Here is a 25,499-nt window from a genome sequence, read left to right as displayed (position 1 = left end):
CTGGAACTATGGCTTTCCCAAGAGGCAGTTGGGAAGACTTTTGTTTTTCTTTTTTTCTTTTTATGCCAGTCTTGGGGCTTGAACTCAGGGCTGAGCTTCCTCAAGACTACCATTCTACCACTTGATTCACAGCACTACTTCTGGCTTTTTCTTTGTATGTGATATGGAGGAATTGAACGTAGGGCTTCATGCATGCTAGGCAAGCACTCTACCACTAGGCCACACTCCTGGCCCCAGACTTTCTTTGTTTCTGTTTAAGTTCTTATCCTGAGGCTTAAACTTAGGGCATGGGTGCTAGCCCTGAGCATCTTTTGGCGCTCTCTCTCTCTCTCTCTCTCTCTCTCTCTCTCTCTCTCTCTCTCTCTCTCTCTCTGTGGTTAATTGGGGATAAATCTCATGGATTTTACTGCTTAGGCTAACTTCAACTTGTGACCCTCAGATCTCAGTCTCCTGAGTAGCTAGAATTACAAGAATGAGCCATTTGTGCCTGGCTGGCCATAGGCTCTTTTCTTTTTTTGTTGGTGATGGGGCTTGAACTCTGGGCCTGGGTTCTGCCCCTGAACTCTTCAGCTTAAGGCTAGTACTCTGCCATTTTGAGCCACAGCACCATTTCCAGTTTTCTGGTGGTTAAAGTCTCATGTACTTTGATGCCTGGGGTGGCTTTGAACCACTATCCTCAGATCTCAGTCTCCTGAATAATTAGGATTACAGATGTGAGCCACCAGTGTCCAGCTTGGGCATTGGCTTTTCAACAAGAACATCCTCATTCTTGAGTTTTGTGAAGATTATCCATCAGCCATCAAGAGAGAGGATGAAGCTTCGCTCTACTCAGTACATCTTGGCAGGGACTCCTGACCATGTCTCCTCCTGAGGCTTTGTTAACCAAGCCTCTTTCTCTCCACTCTGAGTGCCAGCTGGTACACATGGAACTTTCTTCCTCTTGGTGCGTGCGCAGGGATAGCTTCCTCTGGAGCTATGGGATGGTCCAGTGTGCTTTAGCTTACCTGAGAAAGAGGGTGATGATGCTGATTATAATGATGGGATATGGTGATGATTATGGTGCTAGTGGCGATAGTGATGGTGGTGGCGGCGGCAGGGTTGATGCTGACATCTATAGTGATGTTGATGATGATGGTGGTGGTGGTGGTGGTGGTGGTGGTGGTGGTGGTGGTAGAGCAGCACTAATGATGTTCATGATGATGATGATGATGATGATAATGGTGGTGGTGGTGGCAGCTCAGAGGGTTGTAATGGTAGTGGTGGTGATAGAGTCAATTTAGCACTTAACACATTCTAGGTTCAAATCTGTCTGCTTTGTATACATGAATTTATTTACTTTTAATAAGAAACCTGTGGGTCTGGTACTATCATAATTTCTATTTTATGGAGGAAAGAGAGAGGCAGATGGAGGCTCAGCAAACTATGCAGTGTCTGATTGTGGTTAAAGGGTGGAGCTCAGGGTTAAACCAGGGCCGACTTCATCATCCTGCTTCTCTCCCCACTACGTTGGGCTGCTTCCTGAGTGGAGCAGACAAGCTCAGGCCTATATGATCCATGTGTATAATTCAACATTTTAAATGAACATAAGCAGGTAAAACAAGTTTTCACAGGTTCACTGCAGCTCATTTTTGCCATTTCAATATACAATTAAAACACATTAATAATGAAATGATTTGCATTCTTTGTTTTGGACCAAGTCTTTGGAATTCAACATTCGTATTCTACCCACAGCCTTTGTCAAATGGATTAATGTCATACTAATACTCTGCACCAACAATGAATGGCTCCTGCCACTGCAGCACAGGTCAGTGCAGGACCACCCATCTTTTGTCTTCTCAGGGTGCCCCTCAGCTGTATCTCCTGACTTACCCTGGGACCCTCTAGTTTACACTTTGGAATTATCCCCATCTCTTTAGAGTCTGAGCTGAATCCCATGGGCAGACATTTCTCTCTATCAAGGCGCTAAATCATAGGTCAATGAATTCTTTCCCATAGGGATCAGAGAACTCACGGGTTTGCAAGCAGTGCAGACATACTGTTAGGAGACAACTCTGGCTGAGAGAATACTAATGGGGCAATATTTTGGCCTGAAATAACACATCAGTTATTGGCTATTCCTAGGGGGTTCGTGTGTGTGTGTGTGTGTGTGTGTGTGTGTGTGTGTGTGTGTGTGTGTGTGTGTGAATGCACCAGTACTAGGAAGTAAATTCAGGGCCTGGATGCTATCCTTTAGCTTTTTTGCTCAAGACTGGCACTCTGCCAATTGGGCCACATAGCCTTTCTGGATTTTTGCTGGCTAATTGGAGATAAGAGTGGTCCATAAACTTTCCTGCCCAAGCTGGCTTTGGACCACGGTCCTCAGAACTCAGCCTCTTGATTAGCTAGGGTTACTGGTGTGAGCCCCTAGCGCCTGGACCCCATGGGAGAACAATGACTAGGCTATGCAGTGCAATGCTTCAGGGGTTCCAGGGTCCTCTTGCTGGCTGTCCGGAGTCTGAATGTCTCCCTATTCCTATAGTTTGTCTAGATTCTTCCAAGAATCTAAATGTTTCCATGAAGGCACTTTTCTAGATGCAATTCACTTCTTCACTCAGATAACCTTAAGTGAGCCTCATCCAATCAATTAAAAGACTAGAAGAGGAAAAGGAAGGTTTGTTTTTTTTTTCCCCCAAGGCAGAAGAAAGTCTACCTCTACTGTAGTCCTCAATTCCGGCCTGAAATCCCAGCCTGTTGGCCTGTCCTACACATTTCAGGCTTGCCAGCCTTCACAACTGCTGGAGCCAATTTCTTAAAGCAGATCTCTGCTGGTTCTGTTTCTCTGGAGAGGCCTAGCTGGTAGCCCTTTTTTGCACTTCTCCATTGTCACTCTGTTCACCTTGTCTAGAAGCTAGACTCTGGACCCAAGGAAGGCAGAGTGCCTAGGGCCCATCATCTGTCTGTAGAATCCCGTGGCTGCCAGCTTCCCTGTTTCTTGAGGTGCTGCCTACTTTGCTTTTGGGGAGACTCTCTCTGGGTGTCCTTCCTTGTTCTCCTGTCTCACTGTGTGTCTCTTTGTGAGTTGACATCTACATTTTGGCCTTAGCGATTTTTTTCTTTGCAGAGAACTTTTTAGCTGTGACCTTTTCAGATCCTCAAGTTTTCAGGAACCTGATTAGAATGTGTTCCTCCTACACCTCGTAACCAATCCAGACCTTAGAGCTTTCTCCTTCTGTTTGCTGTGCAGCCTCTGGTCTGCGGACTCATCACCACATTCAGACATGAAGTACAGAAGCCCGCAAGTCAGTGACTCCTCCTTCATCCCCATACTCTCCAGCCAATCATTAGCTTGCTGACTCCTTCCTCCCAGTCCCACTCCATCTCCCTCCCCTCCCTAGCTGGAGTCCAGCTTTTGCCTGGCTTCCCATAGTATCTCCTCATCTTCCAGCCTTAGCAATCCATTCTTGCTGGCCTATGTCCCTCCCCACTCAAGAGCAAAGAGTTGTTTCCAGAAGAAGAAGGATATCTAAATATACAGGGCTACACATCCGTCACTCAGCTCTCCCTGCCTTGCACAAGAACAAGTGGAGTTCTGACGTTTCTCCCTTGATGCTGCTGCTGACTCCATGTTTGACTCTTTCTTTCCCAGCCCAGTTGGGCAGCGGTCACATGTTTTCATGTCTGCAGGCCCTGGATCTGCAGAGTGCCTTCTGGATGGTGGAGACTTGGTGTATGTGACATCTCTTCCTTTTCCCACTGTTCACATGTCCTATGACCAATTCCCACTTTTGCATAGATGTCTTCACAGTTGCTGGTTTTGTGTTAGTCTGCTTTGTGTTGCTGTAACAAAGTACTCATGTCAAGCATGAGAAAAGAGGTTTACTCAGCTTCTGATTCTGAAGGCTAGAAAATCCAAAGAGCCTGGTGCCAGTCGGTGTCAGGAGCCCTCTCTCTGGCTGTGACACAATATGGTGGATGAAGTCACTGGGTGGGGGAAGGAGTTCATGTGAGAAGAGGGAGGAAGTGAAAGACAGTCACTTTATAATAACTGACCTTGAAGGAGCTAATCCTATCCCAGGGACCTGAACCACTAGTGGGGGAAGACATTACTTCCTTAGAAAGGTGGTGTCTTCATGACATAAAAGCACCACCCACTAGACCCCACCTTTTAAATTCTACCACCTCTCGACTCTGCCACATGCTAGCCCAAGCTTCCAGCACATAACCTTGGAGACACAAACTGTATCCAGACCAGTTATTGTGCACCAACTAATTTTAACCCAGGGGGCTTTTCTCACAGTACCATTCCTATCTTACAGATGAGGAAATGAATGTAATTTGGGAGTGACTTTCCTGTGTCAAACGGCTTGGAAAGATCTGGGCTTTGAACTCAGAACAATCTGGCTCTGACACTGGACTCCTCACTGTGATAGAGAGCCCTGTACTGAGTCTACCTGTAAACTTCTAGAAGTGAGGAGCAGGCATTTTCCTAGGTGTAGGGATGAGGTAGAAAACAACATGTGGGGACAGAACCACAGTGATGATCCTAGAAGGAGAAGGGGATGTCTTAGGAGGGAACGGACCCGGGGTGTGTGGCAGTCAAGGTAGAGGTAGTAGGGGTCAATGTGGCAGTCCAGGAAAGTCCCTTTGAGGAAGTGATATTTGCATCGATAGTAGGGCACATTAAAGGAGATAATAATCTGGTGAGTGGTTTTACAATAGAGTAGCAAAAACTGTGAAATCTCTGAGGTGACATTAAAGTTGGTGTTCATTGTCAGAAGAGTTAGATGGTGGAGGAGGAGTGTGAGAAAACCATCAGGATGCAAGGTGAGCCAGGAGCCAGTAAACCAAGTCTCCTAAGTCCTGGGCAAGGAATTGGGATTGGATTCTAAGCACATTGCAAAGCCACTATTGTGACCAGGGTAGGGACCTGGTCTGTTTCATGTTTAGAAAAGCCTGGATGGTAGTAGACAGGCTGCAGAATGGCAAAGATGGAGTCAGGAAGGCCAAGAAGGAGGCTGCTATAACTGTATCAGGGAGACAATGGTGGCTTGGGCAGGGAGGCAGGAGTGGTGATGAGGGAGAGATTGGCTGTACTTTGTGGACTTAGGCGAGGAGAAAGGAAAGGGAATGTTTCTAGGAACACCACCAGTCTTTTGGCCAGAGCAGCTGGATGAGGTATTATTTCTCTGGATGGTGCTTAGGTCCACTGGAGCGGTGGGGGTGGGGGACTGCTCTGTTGGGAGGGAGCAGAACCTTTAAGAGATGGGCTTAGGGGGAGATCTTTAGGTCATTGGAGCCATGCCCTTAAAGGACCCCAGTCTCATCTTTGCTTCTCAGCAATGAGGTGGTGCATTTTTTTTTGTTTCATCATCATGGATTTCCTCACCGTAAGCCCCCCAAAAGGGGCAGATCAGTGATGAACTATGATCTCCATAACTGCGAGACAATATAAATCTGTTCTCTTTATAAGCAGATTCTCTCGGGAATTGGTTACATCAATAGAAAGCTAACTAACATAGATGCAGAGCAGAATTGGGTGGGGATTGCCTATCAAGAATCCTGTTTGGGCTGGGTTAGGTGTCTAATGGGGATTTCTAGGTGGCTCCCTGAGTTTAGAAGTCTTGGCAGAGTAAAGGTTTTCCAACTTGTTATGTCACCATGGACTTGGTATAACAGGCTTCTGACTTTTGCCTCAGAAAGGGACTGAGGTCATAATAGATCAAGCCTGGAGTGCCTGCTGAGGAGAAGGGAAGACGAGGTTGGCCAGCCTACTAGCAGGTTGCATGGTGCTATTATTCCTCTGGTGTTTCTCGCCTCTACATCGTGTCTAAGTAGATCTCATGGATCCTCCCTCCCACACTTTCCTATATTCCCCACTCCGCTGCTTCCATTCAAGAGTCTTAAGGATGGTCAACCCTCTTCTGGTGTAGTGCTGTTGCATATTGGTGGCAGATAGGGCAGAGGAGCCAAGGCCAGCAGAGAGACTCCCATGAGCACTTGGGACTCCCATGAGCACTTGGGACATCACAACCCCTGTCAGGTCCTGAGATAGCTGACACCTCTTCCTTTTGTCCTAGTGACAGGTCTCATGATGAACTGCCTAGATTTCATTCCTAGCAGAGTTTTACCCAGAAGGACAAGATTAATTCTAACTGCTTTCTGGGGTGTTCATATCCTTCTAAACTGGAAATCACTATAATCACCATGAAAACTGTGACTTAAAAATCCCCATTGACAACTCCAATTGCTCATGTACCATCAGTGTAAAAGGCAGTAGTGGGTTAGCAAAGCGTCTATTCAGTGCCTTGAGTGGAGAGTGGCTGTTGCTTGGAAGAATAGCAGCTACCCATCCATCCATCCGAGCCTGACAACGTGAACACAGCTATGGGATGTAGGCTGGGATGTACTATGTCCAGGCCACCATGGAAGATCATATCCCAGCCTTCAAGCAAATCATAGCCCTCTGGTGCTGGCTTGAGAAATGGATACCTTGCTTATATGAGGGGATGTGACATTAATGGGGCAGAAATGTCCCTATAGAGAAGAGAGGCTAAGGGCAGACTCTTTGGAGCCAGAATGACTTGAACAGTGCTGTTGGTAATTGGCTGAGTCTCAGTGTCATTGCCAGTAAGGAGGGGACCATGAAGCAGGCTCAGGACTTGTCACCATGTCTGACACTGTCATAATGTCCCCCAGAGTTGCCACTCCTGGAGAGGTTGCAGTGGGCAGAGGTACACACTCTTGGTCAGCATTTGCGGGCAACTCTGTGAGACCTTACTCTCAATACAACCCATCTGTGGACTTCTGCATCCACCCAGTGGGTTCTCGTTGGATCCAAGCTTCTATCCCTATATAGAAATTACCTTTGTCTACAGCCATACCACCCTGAATGTGCCCGATCTCGTCTGATCTGGGAAGCTAAGCAGGGCCGGGCCTGGTTAGTACTTGGATGGGAGAAAATTACCTTTATCAATTAAATCAAACATTTTTTCTCTATGTGCATTTTTTGAGCTGCTACTGTTTTACCACGCTGCACTTTGGGAGGTCGGAATATGCAGTGGGTGATGCTGGTGATCCCACAATGCTCTGCAGAGATGCTTGCTGCTGCTGAGTGGGGACCTCCTTGCATTTTGGCATTGACTTCGAGGTGAAGGGCCAGCTGGGCATAGTGGCTAACCCCTGTAATCCTAGCTACTGAGGAGGCTGAGATCTGAGGATTAAGGTTCAATGCCAGCCCGGGCACAAAAGGACCTGAGACTCTTATCTCCAGTTAACCTCTAGAAAATGGGAAGTAGGGCTTGACTCAAGGGTGGTAGCCTTGAGCTGAAAAGCTCAGGGACAGTGACCAGGCTGAGTTCAAGCCACATGACCCACAAAAGAAAAGAAAAGACGTGAAGGGCCATCGAGAGCCTGAGGCAGAGATGTTGATCTGTAATGTCTGATGCTCGCACTCTCCCTGGAGTAACAGAGCTAGGCAACATTGGATTGGTCATTGTCTTTGTAGTTCCTGGGCTAGCTTTCTCAGCTATAGACAGGAATACACTTCCTGTCTTTGTAGGTTGTTGCAAAGGAAGGGATGATAAGAGCTGACAAACAGCGCATAGTAGGTGTGCATAAGCAAGGCCTCCTTCATTTTTTCCCCTAGCCTTAGCTCCTGGCAGGAAGGATATATCTTTTTTTTTTTTTTAAAGGGGGCGGATACAGCAGCCACATTTTCATAATAAGGGCCCACCCCATTTACATCAATCAAACTATTAGTCCTCTTGTCTATGCCCTCCTCCTCCTCCTCAGAGTTCAAGAGCACCCTGGCATTTCCAGGGCTCTCCAGCGACCAGTGATGGATGGTTGCATGATCCAACCCTCGCTTGTGGCAGGTCTAGGCGGGTGCAAGCGTGTGATGGATCAACTTGAGGATGGTATTTTGGAAGAAAAGTTCAAATTATATTTCAGGATAATATCCTACCGACTCCATCTACCTCCCACCCCTCCCCCTACTCCACATCCCATTTGTAATCTGGCCCAAGAGGTTCTGGCAGGAGGTAACTAGCCGGTGATGGATGGGCTGACAGTCCCATTAGGCCTGCAGATCTTGGCTCTTAATTAATATAGATGGGGGTTCAATTTGGGGATTTAGCAGGCATGGTTTGAAAGTTGGGACTGTCTGGAGGTCACAGAGGTTCTTGGCCACCTGGGTTTGTTTTAGAATGACCTGGATCCCGAGCTGGGGAGTCCTGGTCATGTCCCACCATTCTTTGAGAGCTCTCAGCTTCTGCTGTCCAGTAGCCTGATTATGGCCAGTCTCTGCCATCCATCATCCTGCTTCCGATGATGAGAGTGAGGAAAGGCACAGAGGCTCTGCTTCAAAGACAGCAAGGGGAGGCAGCCCCAGGGATGGAGCTTCGTGGCCAGTGGAGGATGGAATGAGGGAGGATGAGACCCAAACACTGGCCCTCCATGCACAGGGAACCCTCTGCTGGCCCCTAGGGAATGGGGCTGTCGCTCTACACAGGGGAGAGGAAGGTAGATCGTGTGAGTGAGAGTGCATGATTGTATGTGTGTGTATATGCATGGATGAGGGCACAGTAATAGGAATGTGTGAGGTATGCGTGCATGTACAACAATTACTTTTCTTTCTTTCTTTTTTGCCAGTCTTGGGGCTTGAACTCAGGGCCTGAGCACTGTGCTTGGTCTTTCTCAAGGATAGAGTTCTACCATTGAGCCACAGCACCACTTCTGGCTTTTTCTGTATGTGTGGCACCAAGGACACGAACTTGGGTCTTTGTATATGCTAGGCAAGCACTCTACCACTAGGCCAAACTCTTGACCCAACAATTTTGTATTTGCATTCTTGGATTCAACTAAGTGCCTATCAAAAGTGCCATACATTTTATTTTATTTTCTAATTTTGTGCCACTACTGGGGCTCAAGTTCAGGTTTTTGCATTCTTACTTGACTTTATCACTTTAGGCTGGCACTCTCCCACTTAAGCCACACCTTTGCTTCCAGCTTTTTGCTGTGTTCATTGCAGGTAAGAGAGCTCATAGATTTTTCTACCTGGGCTGGCTTTGACCTCCTGGGTAGCTAGGATTGCAGCTGTGAGCTTCCAGTGCCTGTCCAAAAGTGCTCTAAAAATCTGCATTGAACATACTTAGCTGTTTTTTCTTGTAAGTATTCCCTAAACAATACAGTATACATCCATGTCTATAACCTTTATAGGTTACATATCGTCTAGAAATGATGTGGATGTGCGTGGGTTCTATGTAAATGTGAGGCCAGTTTGTAAAAGAGACATGAGAATCTTGGGATTTTGGTCCTGAACCACAGTTCTCCCAGCTGCTGAGAGAGAGATGGTTCAGTGTGTGTGTGTGTGTGTGTGTGTGTGTGTGTGTGTGTGTGTGCTTTGTCAGCCATGGCATGCTATCAAATGTTTGAAAACTGGCTCTCCAAGGAGAACAAAAACCCTGGTGTGCAGTGTCGTTGATTTCAGTGCCATCAGTCTTCCTGCATGGCTGTGTCTGAGGTGGTGGCATGGAAAGCTGCGTGGCATTAGGAAGGGATGCCAGACCATGGACTGTTGTTCTTCAGCGACAACAGATGTGTCTCGGAGTGTAGATAATAATAAAATGAAGGGAAATAATTAGGAAGTGGTGAGCTTTGTGTATTTATTGGTGTTGTCAGGAAAGTAATTTGTTTAATTACAGGTTTGTATAATTCGATTTATTGTGGCTGTGTTCAGTAGCTCCCCAAATTCCTGAAAAAAAACATTAACGATAGATTCACCCGAGTGCTTCAGGCTGGCTCTAACACATTGTGTGTGAGCTTGGGTGTGTCTGTGTGTGTTCTAGTGAGTGTGAACCTGTGTGAGTGCATTGTATGCCAGTGTTCATATTCGTGTGAGTTGCAGTCACATGGGTGTGCACAGGCCTGGGACTTCTATGCACTGGCCTGCGGGCTAAGTACTTATACCTAACCTCAGGCCTAGGATAGAGCTTCTGCCTCCCCACGCTGAGTTCTTGCCCCCATCTGCTCTTGGTTTTCCAGGCACCAGCCTTGGCAGGCATGACCCAGGATTCCTTAACCCTTCTGCCCTTTGCTTTCTGGCAATCAAAGGCACTTCCCATGTATCCATGCTCTCCCACCCCTGTACTCAGCCCTGCTGGGTCCTGCATGGACTGTATCAGGCCCAGAATTGCAAAATGGATTGTTTTCTTCAAAGACATTTCCTTTCTTCCCAGCCTCCTTCAGACCCTCTATGATACAACGTATCTAAAACTCTCACCTCCTCTGCACAAACCCCAATTCTCTCTGCCATGGCAAGAGATGCCCGGATGATGTCACTACCAGCCTCACACCGTGCTGAAGTAGGCGCCTCCTACACCCGGGTTTCATCTTGGGCAGGAGAGCTTCTCCTGCAGTGGATGCTCAGCTGCTTCTCCCACTCCACTGTGCATCTTGGACTACAGTGATGGAGGTCATTTGTCCGGTGGGTCCGAGTCTCTGTGGTGCCCTTGAGTTCAGGAAGAATGTTTCCTTTCTGCGATAGTGGCCTTTGGGTGACATGTGGGAGACCCCAGGCTGTGGTTTTACCTCATGCCTCTGGTTGGCAGAATCCAGAGGAAACAAATTAGACTGAGTAATAGCACAGGGTAATTATGTAAACCCAAGTTAAAGCATGCCTGTCTTGAGGTAGCTGGGAATCTCAGAGGACAGAGGATAGACGGGAGGATGAAGAGTGTCAGTGCTGGCAGTGCCATCATTGGAGAGGATGTGGGGGGCTGTTGTGCCGAGCCTTTCCTATACCTGGATTCCCTCCCAGTTGTTTCACCTTTGTCCTACCATTTGCTCTATTGGTAGATGGTCTTCTCTCTCTCCACCCATTTTGTAGAGGGAGCAACTGAGGATCAGACCTTAACAGCCATGCTCGAGTCCATTAAGGTTCATGTCCTCCCTCTCCACCCCCATGTTAGACCATCTGGAAACCTCAGCCTTGCCTTGAAGTGGTCACTGCGAGGGCCTAGCAGGCCCTTCTCTGCTGCCCATGCTCTGCTCACAGTACCTTGTATGTATTTGACTTAGCTATGCCGGGTGGGAGATACCGCTTCCTGTGGACAGAGCCACAGATCCCAGTCACAGCTCACAATCACCCCCTGTGGATGTTCTTCCTGTCCTATGTGGCTTGGGGACCCTCTTAGGAGCCATGCCAGCCGCTGTACCTCTCATAACCACATAAAACCATGCATAGATCTGCGAGATTAGACATTGGATCCAACCAGGACTTTAATTCTGATGTTTTATTCTGCATAATCCAACTTGCTGCCTGTGGTTGGCTTTTTTTTTTTTGCATGAACTTCCTGCTCGTTTTTAGGCACGATAGCTCACGCCTATATTCTAGCTACTTAAGAGGCTAAGATGTGAGGATTGTGGTTCAAAGCCAGCTGGGGCTAAAAAAATCTGTGAGACTCTTATCTCCAATTTACTACCAAAAAGTCAGAATGGAGCTGTGGCTCAGGTAGTAGTGCTCCAGCCCTGAGCAAAAAAGCGAAGGGACAGCACCCAGACCCTGAGTTCAAACCCCAGTACTAACACACACACACACACACACACACACACACACACACACACACACACACACACACACACACACACACGCTGTTGCTTATGTACTCCATGAAGCCGAGACTGTGTCTTAACCTGTGTTTCTGGCATGGCCTCGTAGAGCAACAGATACCAGTTCTGAGAGAGCCCGAGTGAGAGGGGGAGTATAGACACTATCCAAATATTCTCACCAGGAGGTAGGAGTTCTGGTACCCTGTACATACCTGAAATGCCGGTGGTCTTGTGATCAAGAGGTCTTGCTGGGTGAGCAGAAAGCAGGCCCCCACGGCAGGTGTGAAGAGGGGGGATCTCAGCCAAGGTTGCTTGTTTTCCCCGCTGGTCTGTTGCACTCATGTGGGATTCTTCTTGGTGCGTGTTTCCAGACTAATGAAGACATTCCTTTCCACTGTGTGATGTTGGTTATTAGTGTTGATGGCAAATTAGTGGCTGGTGATGGCAGGCTGTCGTTTTCTTGCCAGTCATTTTAAAGTTCATTTCTGTGTCAGTCCTGGGGCTTGAACTCAGGGTCTATGCACTGTCTCTGAGCTTCTTTTGCTCAAGGCTAACACTACTGCTTGAGCCACAGCTCCACTCCCTGTTTTTTCTGGTGGTTCATTGGCGAGAACAGGTTCACGGACTCTCCTGCCCAAGCTGGCTTCGAACCATAATCCTCAGCAATCAGCCTCCTGAGTAGCTAGAATGGCAAGTGTGAGCCACTAGCACTCAGCCCTGCTTGCCATTTTTTAAAATCAAGACTTGACCAGTGTGCCACGCATATGGTCTTTCTGAGCACTGTGTATGTGGGGTGACCACTCCGGAGGGCTGGACTGGGGGTTCTCGTGTCTTTGGTGTCACACAAAGAGCAGCTAGACTAGGAGTTGTATGGAAGTTCTGTTTGAGCGTGTGGCTGATCTTTCCAGTACGTTTTTTAAGGGCTAACCAGTTGGGAATAAAATGTGGGTGCTAGAATAAAACTTGTCTGTGGATCTGCTTTTGCTCTGTCTCTTCCAGATGCCTTCTGCTTGTGGGAGAAGATGATTTTGGAATTGAGGCCCGAGGGCTTGAACTGTAATTGTGTGTCTTTCTGGCTAAATAACATTGGACAAGATGAGAGCCTGTCTTGGGGATTAATGAGGGAGAGCCTATGCAAAGTACTAAGCCTAGTGATTGGCAGAAGACCTTAATTTGCTCTACTGGGTACTCATCAGCTCATGCTGCTGTGAGGACTGTCTTACACTGGATGACTTACCAGTTACTTCTTATGGTTTGGGAGAAGTTCAAGATCTGGGTAGCAGGTTTGGTGTTGAATGGAGTCCCCTTATTGGTTTGCTAACGGCTGTGTTCTCACTGTATTCTCACAGGCTGGAGAAAGATCTCAGGTCCAGTCTTTTGCTTTTCTTGTAATGGCAATAATGGTATCTCATGGCCTTGGACAATCTCCAGCAGCCACACCTCCTTAATGCCACCAGGACTAGGCATTTAACATGAATTGCAAAGACACAGACATTCAGACCCTCCCATGCTATTAGAACCATTGAATTATCCATCCCAACAGGCCACGGAGGAAGATTCTGAAAAGGCAGCCACATACTGGTGGTTCTCAGCTGTAATCCTAGCTACTCAGGAGGCTGAGATCAGAGGATTGTATTTTAAAAGTCAGCTTAGGAAAGAAAGTCTAAGATACTATCTCTTCAGTTAGCCATTAAAAAGCCAGGAAGTGGAGACATGGCTCAAGTGGTAGAGCCTTGTATGCTTAAGCTAAGGGACAGTGCCAAGTCCTGAGTTTGAGCCCCAGTGATGTGGGCACACACAGGCATACATACATACATTCAAAATCAATAAATAAACAGATAGGCAAAAATTAAATAAAGGAAAAAGCAAAGACCCCAGTGTTGGGAAATAACTTTGCAAGAATTGGCTAAATTACTTCTCTAGAATTACTTAAAGTCCAGTAAATTATCTAGAGCTCACCAAAAGTGCTGCTGTTGTGCTCTGTGTAGTGGCAGGTTCATTTCTTTGTGTGTTGATGATGAAAGGACTGAACTTTTGTAGCCCTCAATTCTCTCTCTCTCTCTCTCTCTCTCTCTCTCTCTCTCTCTCTCTCTCTCTCTCTCTCTCTCTCTCTCTCTCTCTCTCACATCTCTGAGCTGATAATGGAACTTGAACTTAGGACCTGGACACTGTCTCTCAGCTTTATCACAAAAGGCTGGTGCTTACCATTTGAACCATACCTCCACACTTAATTGGAGATATGTCTCACAGACTTTGAATTTCCATCTTCTGATCTCAGTTTCTTGAGTAGCTAGGATTACAGGCATGAGCCACTGGCCCAGGCCTCAGTTTTTCTCTTTTGTGACTGGCAGGACTGTCTTCCCTTATAGACAGTGGAGAGGCAGACAAAGGAAGCACCAGAGCATCCAGACTTCCTGGAGATGAGAGTCTAGCTCCTGGTTTTGTCCCTAGGCTGGAGGCTCCCAAGGGTGTGTTGAGCCAGGGTGTTTCTTGCTCCTGCTGTGAAGGGATCACTGGTGTAGGGAAGAGCCCCTACTGGGACATGTCACACAGATCTCTCATCTGGAGCAGACTGAGTCCAAAACAGCAGGCCCTGAGAAACAATCTCTCCACATTGTAGAAGAAGACTTGCTAAAAATCAATACCAAATAACTTGCAAGTGAAAGGTGACAGGGACATCAAACTTTATTTGGGAAAATTCTAGAAGTCATTAGCATAGTATAGATTCTTTAAAAATATGAAATATGATCTCACTCAGTTGTCAGGGAGGGAATTGCAAATCAAAGACAGTATTTATTGCAGTGGGAATAAGGGATTTGCCAGATTTTTTTTTTAAACATATTGAAACCAGGCAAGGTGGCTCACGCCTGTAATCCTAGCTACTCAGGAGGTTGAGATCTAAGGATCGTGGTTTAAAGCCAGCCTAGGAACTAAAGACCATGAGATGTTATCTCTAGTTAACCCCTAGAAAACTGGAAGTGGCACTGTGGCTCAAGGGGTAAAGCAGTAGCCTTGAGCTGAAGAGCTCAGGGACAGTGTCCAGGCCCAGGGGTAGTGCGGTAGCCTTGTGCTGAAGAGCTCAGGGACAGTGCCCAGACCCAGAGTCCAAGCCCCAGAACTAGCCAACAAAACAAAACAAACAAAACATATTGAAGGAGCCAGAGATTTCAAACATAAAAGACAGTAGCTGATAAATACCAAAACGTATGTATTCCTCACTCTCCCTCACCCCCAAATACTGGAACCTAACTTGGAATAGAAATTGGTGAAGAATTATTTGATAAACCCCGTTTTCATTAGAACATGTGTAAAATGCAAATCTTGATCATTATGTAAATTAGTTACTGGGTGTAATTTACTTAATTCAAAGCACTTCATGCAGCGTGGTATGTTTTTTCCAAAGTGCCAGAGTAGATGTTTATTTTAAATGGTTTTTAATCTCCATCTTCCAGCCTGATTATTTCAAATGGCTTCCTCCCCCACCCCACCCGTGTGTGTGTGTGTGTGTGTGTGTGTGTGTGTGTGTGTGTGTGTGTGTGTGTGTGTGTGTATGTGTGTGTAGTATGTGTGGTTGTGTGGTTGTGTGTGTTTACAGAAGGGAATAAAACTTGGAGAAAAATAGTGTGTTCTGATTCATTCGTAGTGTCCACTGCTGGTCTGAGGTTGACAGAATGGGTTCAGCCACACCGGCCCCTGTGGCTGATCTGGGCAGGCATGTAAACACACCCTACATTTATGCACACAGGGAGCCATTCAGACACCATCCCCTTCCCTGAATCTACCTTTGCATGGGTCATGGTTGGTTTAAACCTGTCCAAGCAGGTTTCCTGTATATCATCAGCCCTCATTAGAGGCACAAATGTGTCTTCCTTCCTCCAAAAGTTTTCAGTGACAAACCTTCTTCCCCTTCAGCTTCTTTGCAACTTTGAAATTTGTGTTATCACAGAAGGGAGAGCTGACCTTTTTAGTCGCCTGTTGAGTCACCCAATTGCCAATAGCATATCCTTTCTTGATGAGCCTCTAGAATAAGGGAAATGATTTGTTCATTTGGGATCCCTTCTGGAGGGCGTTTCTTATGTTGACGAGAAGGTTGAAAGGGGGACTGACAGCTCTGAATGTCTCTTTTGCACCAAGCCAGCTGTGTGTGTGTGTGTGTGTGTGTGTGTGTGTGTGTGTGTGTGTGTCCGAAGGAGAGCAGAACTCATACAAGCCTATTTTGCAGATGGAGAGGTTTTTATGCCCAAGCTGCTCAGCTCTGGAGGGGCAGATTAGAATCCAAGCCTGGGATTATTCTGTGCAGTCCAGGAGATGTGGCTTTAGGGGCTGCTTCTTCCAGACCCTTCTAGATTCTTCTGCCAACATTATGAGAGGGTGTCTTGCAAAAGTTGTGGATCCTGAGGTGTGCAGCCTGATGGCTTGATGTGTGTATGCTGGTACGATGGCTCATGCACTACTCTGCTTTTGGGTGGTGAGAACACTTAAAACTTACTCTTACAGTTATTGTCACAAACAATAATGTTGTTATTAATCATACTCACCAATTGTATAATGTACCAAGCTTATTTCTCCTCCCTAAAACTCAAAGTGTGCATCCTTGGAGTGACATCTACGCACCATCGCCCCACCTCAGCCTCCAGAACTTTCAAGTGACTTCTGGTTTCCATGAGCTCAATCTTGACATTTCCTACATGAGATGGATCAGGCATTCCCTTTCTTTTGTGTCTGGCTAATTTAATGTATTGTGCCCAGCCTTATCCATTCTAAATAGTGCACTCCAGAGTTCCACAGTGGAAGCAAGGAAGGTGTTTTGCCCAGCAGCTGGAGAGGTCTTACCCTTGGGGCCAGCAGTTACTTGAGGACTGCTGTGTAGTTTTAGTGCTTTCTGCTGCTCTGCTAATTTAGCTGAGGACCTAGCCCAGAACAGTGGTCAGAGAAGGAGGGAAGGAAGGAATTAAGAACAGAAGGAAGGATGGGGAAAAAAGAAGGAGGAGTGAAGGGAGGGAACGCAGATCAGAAAACTTCAGGAAGTGAGAAACCAAGAGGATTCTGGGAGGAGGGCTGAGACATCTGTTGTGGATGTGGCCATAGCATGTGGCTCTGACCTCTTTCCTTGGGCCTGCTGGATGCCTCCTCAGGGGCAGACCAGCCTCCTCACTGCTTCATGCCTGGAATAACAACAACGGCATTTAGAGTTGGGAGGGGGAGCAACCAAAGGGGAGAGGAGCCACTGGACAGGGGTCTTCAGAAAGAACATGGTATCCCAGGCAGAAGATAGAAGAGAGACAAAAAAATCTCAGTGGAATCAAAGTTGTAGCCCAGCCACTGGATAATTACCAGTCAGCGTTCCCAACTTCTTTCACTGCAAGCACCCCTGAGAGCAAGGTGTGTGTGTGTGTGTGTGTGTGTGTGTGTGTGTGTGTGTGTGTGTGTGTGTGTGTATGCATTCCAGATAACAAAATATTCTACATAAGTACTCTCTGGGTCTGGGTCTTTCTTGATATTGAAATAGTAGGGGAAGCAATCTGCATGAGTTTCTATCATTGCAATTATTTTTCAGAAAGAAAATAGTTTCAATACCCAGTGAGTATCTGCTTTTTTTTTTATCAAAATGTTGAGAACTATTTACATATAGCTCCTTTGATTTTGAAAAATAAACCCAAACTTTTCCAACTTTACCTTTCCCTGCCTTATACGGGTGGTTGTGTGGCTTATAGGGGTGTGTGTGGTGGCTAAAGTCACACTGGACCTTAGCCTTGTATTATTGTTGTTTCTTTAGGCTTGTACTGGGACTTAAACTCACCCTAAGTGCAGTTTCTGATACTTTTTGCCCAGGGTTGGCACTCCATCACGTGAGCCACAACTTCACATCTGGCTTTTTGGTGGTTAATTTGAGATAAGCATCTCACAGACTTTCTTGCCAGGACTAGCCTTCAACCTCCATCCTCAGATCTCAGCCCCCTGTGTAGCTACAATTACAGACGGAAGACAGCAGTCCCTGGCAGAGCAGATACGATTTTAAGAGTGGAATGCCTTGGCAGGCAGACTCCACGAGTACCTTGTAGGAGCCTGTGGCAAAAGTCTCAGGGAGGAGGTGAGGATGAACTTGAGGAGGGGAGTCGAGATGGCCTCAGCCAGCCTGCCATGTGGGTGTCTATTACCAGCTGTCTTTTGGTGGCCATGTTCTCAGAGATAAGAGAGGACAGACATATTGGGAGAGGCTAGAGAGAAGCCAGTGTTAGCTGGGGATGTGACCTGGAGAGGGTGAGACGAGGGGATTGGAGCTTGGGTAGGGCTTCGAGGGACACAGAGTGTCCAGTGACTGGAGAGGACTCAGGCTTGGAGTGGTCATATGGAGAGCTCATGGGAGATGACCGGGAACACAGTGACATCAGAGAGCAGAGTCAGCATTGAGAGCGCCAGGGCCCTGCTCAGTACAGGGGAGAAGGGACAGGAACAGGGCACTCATCTGTCCTCTGCCTCTTGTGGCCTTGGCTCCCCACAGGCCTTTAGCTTCTTCCTCCTTTAACTCCATAACTTAGGTCCCAACATAGGGGTGAGGAAGGCTTTTATTCCTTTGACATCAAGAAAGAGGAGACTTCCTTCTAGAACTTTCCAGGTATTATTTCTTCTGTCTGGAAATAGTCTTCCCTGAGAGATTTCCCATTGCTGCTTTGGCCCCATTGCTACTTCTGTGCCGACATCTTTCCTCCATTTTACAACCCCCTCCAGCCCAGTATGGATTTTCTTTCAAGACTCTTATCACTGCTGGAAATTATCTATTTATCCCCCTTTTTATTTGTTCTGCCTCCCCCTTAGCTCCTGAAATGTACGTTCCATAAGAGCGAAACACCATGGGCTCACTATGTTTTATTCCCAGCACCTAGGGGAAGGCCCACAGAGAGCCCTCTTGGGGAATATGGAAGAAAAAAAAGCATGGTTGGGTGTGCACAGAAGACTTGACCTTAGAGGCTGTCCCGGGCTCCATAGCAGAGTTCCTCTTAGGGTGAGACTTATGCTCTTGGGCCTTTCCTTCCTCTAGGCAGGTAGATTTCCATTCTGGAAATTTCCTAAACTTTCATGGGACTGACACTCTTTTCCTCAGTTTATGTCTCTCCTCATTCCCTCAGAGAGCTAGAGGCTCCTGTCTTCTTCTTCCTCTTCTGGGGAAGGCCCGGTATGCCCTCCGCTACTCCATTATTTTTCTCTGGGGTGGAAGCTGGGGTGTGTCTGGTTAGAAATAGGTACATCGGGACTGAGGTCTAAACCTACTGGGTTTCCTGCTTTACCCTCTGGGGGAAGTGGGATTCCCTTTCTCTTCCTGGGAGCAGCAGGAGCAGCAGACAGCTGGCTTTGTGGCAGAGTGGAGGAGGGGGACATTACGAATTTGCTTGCAAGGAGAAAGTGACTTTTGGCCCCATTTTTGAGGAATGAACAGGAAGGGGTGTAAGGTTAGCTTGTGCTCTTGACGATTATTTCCACCCCCCCCCGCCCTCCTCAAGTGCAGTTGAATAAGAACTCTAGAGACCGACCAGAGGCTACACGTTGACCTTTTCAGCACTGAGTAGAAGCTTCAGTTATAGGCAGGGGCCTTAGTCTTTTGAGAATTCTGCCTTCAGCCAGCATCACTAATTCCAGAAGTGAGGAGTCTGGCTGGCACTGCTGAGTGAAGCTTAAACTCCCCCTGATGGCTTAGTCCCACCAGGGCCTGCCTGAATGCAAGCCAGAAATGTAGGACATGGGAGAGAGCTATGGGGGCTTTTGTCCTTCACGAGTTCACATCCTTGGGAAGGGGGAAGCTGTGAGTCCTAAGAATTGCTGCCTGGTCTGGTATCTCCTATACCCTGAGAAAACAGACCAGGACTATAGCCTGAGATGATTTTAGCTATCAAGAGGGAAAGTGGAAGAGACTTTCCCTCTAGCCTTTCTGGTATGATGTATGTAGTCCCTCAGGCAACACGGGGACCCTAACCTGACTTAAAAAAACCAAACAACTCAGATAAACTTTGACAGTGAACAGGTCATGTAATATGCAGAAAACCCTCTGAACAGGTACCTTTTGACTCAAAAGGGCGGGGAAAACTTTATTCTGCCAAGGGCCATTGGATATTTATAACATCATTCACAAGCCGTGCATACAGGCAGGTCAGGCCACGGAGATATGATGGAAGCCTTGTATGTCTATCCTGTAGCAAATATGATTCGACCCCCCCACCCCTAGAGGCACAGGAGCTGATGGAAAGGATGGTCTCACTTTTCTGCCTACTGTAGTATGTTAAACTCTGAGTCCTGGCCAAGGCCCAGGACCAGCCAGGACTGTTGGTGTCCTGATAGAGGCACAGGGTGAGTCAGAGTCTGGCTCACCCTAAGTGTGTGTGGACAGGATTGCAGGTCAGTTGCATTGACATGACATGGAAGGAAGAAGCCTTGTGTTTTATTTACATCTGTATGAGGAATACCAGATTATCCCATTCAGTGAGTTAAGTCTATCCATTAGTTATAGTGGCTTAGAACAAGAGTCACTTACTATTTTTAAATTGCCTGTGTGTGTGTGTGTGTGTGTGTGTGTGTGTGTGTGTGTGTGTGCTGGGATTGAACTCAAGTTCTCACACTTGTGCCTGGCTTTTTTCTGCTATTTTTTTCTTAAGGCTGGTGCTCTATATCTTGAGCCATACCCCTCCTTTCAGCCTTTTGCTGCCTAATTAAAGATAAGAGACTCACAGATTTTGCTGCTAGCTTTGAACTCTGACCCTCAGATCTCAGCCTCCTGAGTAGCTAGGATTACAGGTGTGAGCCACCACAGCTGACTTCACTTTTGATGAGTGGATAGTTTATCCCGGCAGCTTTCCTCAAGTCTCACTGGTGTGTCTGATATTGGCTGGTATTGGGCTACGGGTGGCTGCTTAGGGGTTGGCTCAGTTCTTCTTTGGGTTTTTTCATCTCTCACTGGCTAGTCCAGGAATGTTCACGCGATGGTGGCTGGGTCCAAGGACAGCAACCAACATGCACAAACACTCATGCAAACGATTTACGATTGCCCTACAGGTCAAGGCTATCCCTGTGGTTAAAGGCTTAGGGCTAGAGACACAGAGAGTGCTCAAAGGGTCAGGAAAAAGGCAGAGTTAAAAGATGGCTCCTCTGTGCAGTGTCCTGCAATCTGCCCTGATACATCATGGATGGTCTGGAGCTATGCCAACCAACATGGGGCTGCAGCCAGATGTGGCTGTTGGGTTCTGAAATGTGGCTACTGCAGTGCAGGTGCTATGAAAGTGTGTCTCATTTTGCGTAATTCATTAAAATTTAAATAGCCATATGGGGCTAGCTGTGAAGTTAGGAGACAGCCTAGATAGAGGTGGAAACTCTCACTGGCAGCATAGAAAGCAGCTGGGTGCCAGGCAAAGGAGCCCACTGTTAGATTTGGCACAGACAGCTTCTCTGAGTTCTCTCCAGCTTGCAATGGGCAGGCTGTAGTTGTGCTGTGCTCAGGAGAGGATGTGTCCTGGGGTGTGTATTTCTGATAGGGCTTGTCTCTTTCGATAGGTTAAAAGTACCTTGTGTCCCTGGCTTATTGAACATAACACAGCATCTCCCTACCCCAACCAGGTTTATGCATGTACCACAAATAACAAGCCATCTTTGTATGCCTGGGTAGTATTCCATGGTGCATATATGCCATATCTTCTTTGCCCACTCACTGGTTGTTGGACGCTGAGGTTAGTTCCATATCTTGGCTATTATGCATCATGCTAGAAATACAACATTATTTCACTCACATGGGGAATCTAAAATAGTTGATCTCAGAAGAGTAGAAGTCCAGGGTGAATAGTGGAGAGGGGTTATCTGGAGACTCTTTTTTTGGGGGGGGGTGTGAATATAAAGGTGAAGTTTGAGCATATGAACAAGTTCTGGTATTTTATTGCATGTCTAGGATTAACAATATTGTGTTGGCTATTGTAAAGTAACTCTATAATGGTATTCTTAATGATCTAACCACAAATAAATAACACATATGTGAAGCAGTAGATATTTTGCAAATTGCTGTTTTGTCATGAAATGGACACAGGGACGGAAACATCAACTGTACTCTGTGAACATGTTCCACTATTATGTCCATTAAAAACAAAATAAAGTGCCAGTGGCTCACCCTTGGAACCCTGGCGTATTCAGGCTGACATCTGAAGAATGAAGTCTGAAGCCAGCCCTGGCAGGAAAATCCTGAGACTCTTATTTCCAATTAACCACCAAGTAGCTGGACATGGAACTGTGGTTCAAGTGGTAGAGCACAAGCTCAGTAACAGTGCTGAGGCCTTGGCTTCGAACACCGGCTCCCACACCTTACTTCCCTCACAGAAACAATGATGGAAGTAGAGATGTGGGTCAAGTGACAGAGTGCCTTGAGTGAAAAAGTCAACTGAGAGCATGAGGCCCACAGTTCAAGCCCCAGTACCAATATATACACATAAACAAGAAAATAAACAATGACCATCTTCAATTTCATAGTATGCTAGAAGGTGATGACTGATATGGGGAAATAGAAAGATGGGTCAGGGTAAGAGAGAGGATAATGAAAGGAAAGTCTGTAGTTTTAAGTATGGTGGTTGGACTAGGCCTTATTGAGCGATGACATTTGAGGAAAGATTTAAAGGTGGGAAGAAAGATAGTACTATAAATACCTGGAGGAAACTGTCTCAGGCAGAGGAAACTGCTTGTGCAAAGGCTCTGTGGTAGGAATGTTTTAAGTATGCTGTTATACTCATAGTAGGAGCCAGAAGGCCAGAGTGGGGGGAGTGGAAGGGAGGGTAGTAGGAGGCAGAGTTAGATCCCAGAGGGCCCCATAGGCTGTTAGCACTCTTTGCTTTGATGTTGATTCTTAGTGACAGCATGGTCCAGCCTCTGCCCCCAGATGCTTCAAGGCATGGGGAGAGAATAGCTTGTGGGATGGGACATACAGGACTTCCTGTGGTGGCCATGCTTCTAGACCAAGAGGAGGGTCCAGTGATGACAGAAACATCATTCCAGGCTGGGAGACCATGCCATGCCTGTGGGGTTGATACTTCAGGTTATAAGTGATAGAAGTGCAGGCCAAGCTGGTGGAAGTGAGAAAGGGGTCGTGGAATGGAAAAGTTTAGGAAAAACAAGCTTCAGTCACCGTTGGACCCAGAGACTAGGTTGACGTCACCAGGGCAGTGTCACCTTCTCAACCTATTCATCATTTTGTTGCTTCTGTTCTTGGGCTAGTGTTCATTTGGGGAAGTCGGATGATTTATTCTGGAGCTGCTACTGCTAGAGACAGTGAGGCTCTGGTTAAAACAAAGCCCGGAATCCCTATCCATCACAAGACTAAATCTGTATCTGCACACAATCCAGCTGGGTTCTGGGATCTTTCCTAGATTCCCACCTTTTGGGAAGACTTTTCACTGTCTCGCAGTGGCTCTACCAAGTGCTGCCACATAGAGTCTCTGTGGATGGTTTTGGGTTATCTGCCACCCCAGAACCAATCAGGAATGAGTTCCTGATTGGATTGGGACAGGGGTGGGGGAGTCACCCCAGTGGGAAAGAGTATGATGAAGAAAATTTCATTAAGGGAAATCCAGAGTCTGAAATAAGACAGGGAACCATATCTCAGGGCTACATGTGATTACATAATCTGTGACCTTAATGAGATGGGAGCAGGGACCCAGGGCTTGAAAGAGGAAGGTCCTGAGCCTGGCTAGCTCCATTCAGAGTGGTTACTAGCCTCATCTGAACCATGAGATGTAAGGGGAAGGGAAGGGAGATGAGGCCAGGGACCAGGAGTAGGGTCCCTCACCCATGCGGCCTGGAGGGTAGAGCCCCCGTATGGCCAAGTGAGCTCCCCAGGTGAGCCGGGGACATGGGTACTAACAAAGCATGCCAGGTCTAAATAGATCTCTCTCCATGTCCCTGGACCACTGAGGCAGTGGCCTGCCTGGGTGGGGAGTGTTGGAGTTAGACACCTCCCTCCACCATCCCATCTCACTTAAAGATGATTCTTTCCCCCTCTCCTCCTCCTCTTTTCCCATGCTCAGATATTCGTGGGCTCCAAAGCTTTCTGGACCAGGCCTCACGGCTGGGCCTTGACGTGTCTTTACAAAAGGTGGATAAGAACATTAGTCACGTGTTCACCAGCCTGTTCACCACCATGAAGACAGAGGAGCTGAACCGCTACAGGGACACACTGCGCCGTGCCATCCTGCTGCTCAGCCCGCAGGGGGCGCACTCCTTCATCAACGAGGTAGGTCATGGAGGGACAGGCCTGCAGGCGGCCTGGTACTCAGGGATCATTGCATGGTTCTGCAGGGCACTGGTTCTTTCATACGTGGCTGAAACAGATGTGAGAGCTCGGGAGCGCCTGGGTGTTCGGTCCACAGCATGTGGCCATGGCCTGGGGGAGATCTGAGTCTAACCTGGCTGCTGACTGGTCCCCCTGTGGGTGATCAAGGCTTACCCAGGCCCTGAAAGGCTGTGGGGTTGCTGGCTACTGGGAAAACGTGCCTACGGGTTATGGGTAGAAATTTCTGAGTCAAACCAAGGTTATTTTGTTTGCTTTTGAGTGTGGTCTCTCTGGGCGGGTGGGTCTGCCGTGGGACTCGTTAACAAGGGGAGGTGATGGGTAGTCAGTAGTATGTTGAGTGTGCTGTTCTCTTTGGTGCTTGGGCTGATAAGTGTATGTTTCTTTGTTTCCTCTGTGTGTGTGTGTGTGTGTGTGTGTGTGTGTGTGTGCACATGCGTGTGCGTGTACGCTCATACTGGGGCTTGAACTCAGGGTTTTATACCCTTAGCTTTTTTTTTTTTTTTGCTGTTGTTCAAGGCTGGAGCTCTACCACTTGAGCCAAACCTCCACTTCTGGCTTTCTGCTGATTAACTGGAGATAAGAATCTCTCATATTGGTGTGTCTTTGAAGCTCAGTTCTCAGACCTCCACCTCCTGAGCCACCAGTGCTTGACCGGTGTGTTTCTTTTAAAAACACCTCTTTTTTTTAAGGGTTGGAACTTTGTAATGAGGACACACTAGAAAACTTTGATGGCAGATTGGTGCCAGGCACAATGGTTCATGAAGAGGAGGTGAGCAGGAGGTGTTGGCTCCTTCCCTGGTGTGGTTGGTTCAGGAGAGGGGGTGATGTGGGGATATGACATCTTTGGGACAAGCAAGGGCCGAACGGGTCACAGAAGCCTCCCTGTAGTTTCTCCCGCTACCTAAGCCACTGTGCTGGCCCTCTCTGATGGAAAATAACATGAAAGAGAAAGGCAGAATTATACAGATTCCATTTGATGTTCTTTGCTTACGTATTCTGCTCTCCCCGCTAATTAATTACGACTCAAAATGCCATCTCATGTATCAGGAACCAGCACAACACCCAGTCCTAGAGAACTTAAAATTGGGAATGCTTAATTTGCTGCAATTGGCTGGCAGTCCTGATGTGCTGCACTAATCAGACCTTGATACTCTGGTGGTCAGCCTGGCTGTGATGTCTTAGCAGCTCTTGGAATTTTCACCAGGACCCATTTCCCTGAATGAAGTGATTCAGTTCAAGCATAGGTGGTGCGGGACCATGGCCAATTCAGAAAGTTCCCCAGGATGTATTTGCAAGTCTACTCAGGATGGTTTTTTCTTTGCTTTTTATGGCCAGCTGGTGTCTGCTCATCTCTGCTCATCTGCTTAGGGCTGGTCTGCTAATCTATTACCAATCTCCTCCTCCTCCTCTTCTTCTTCCTCTTCTTTCTTTCTTTCTTTCTTTCTTTCTTTCTTTCTTTCTTTCTTTCTCTCTCTCTCTCTCTCTCTTTCTTTCCTCCTCCTCCTCCTTCTTCTTCTCTCTTCTCTTCTTTTTCCTCCTTTTCCTTTTATAATTTTTTATTATTGGTGTGATATACAGGGTGTTTACAGTTACATTTGTCAGG

At 47.1% G+C, this 25,499-nt stretch overlaps 1 protein-coding gene across 2 annotated transcripts in view; it reads left to right on the top strand.

Annotated features, from left to right (window-relative positions):
• The window catches only part of Grid1 (glutamate ionotropic receptor delta type subunit 1), a 705,187-nt gene that overhangs the window by 200,869 nt on the left and 478,819 nt on the right, over positions 1-25,499 (top strand). For both annotated transcript variants that reach the window (XM_090346710.1, XM_090346711.1), the window contains exon 4: positions 23,631-23,836. In XM_090346710.1, the coding sequence (XP_090202836.1) occupies positions 23,631-23,836 (206 nt within the window). The remainder of the gene's footprint in view (positions 1-23,630; positions 23,837-25,499) is intronic.

The sequence above is a fragment of the Megascapheus bottae genome, chromosome 15 (genome assembly GCF_031878675.1).
Source record: "Megascapheus bottae isolate mThoBot1 chromosome 15, mThoBot2.hap1, whole genome shotgun sequence".
NCBI classification, from domain to species: domain Eukaryota; kingdom Metazoa; phylum Chordata; class Mammalia; order Rodentia; family Geomyidae; genus Megascapheus; species Megascapheus bottae.
Note: the sequence above shows the minus strand (reverse complement) of the source record. Positions and strands in the feature narration are given on the sequence as shown.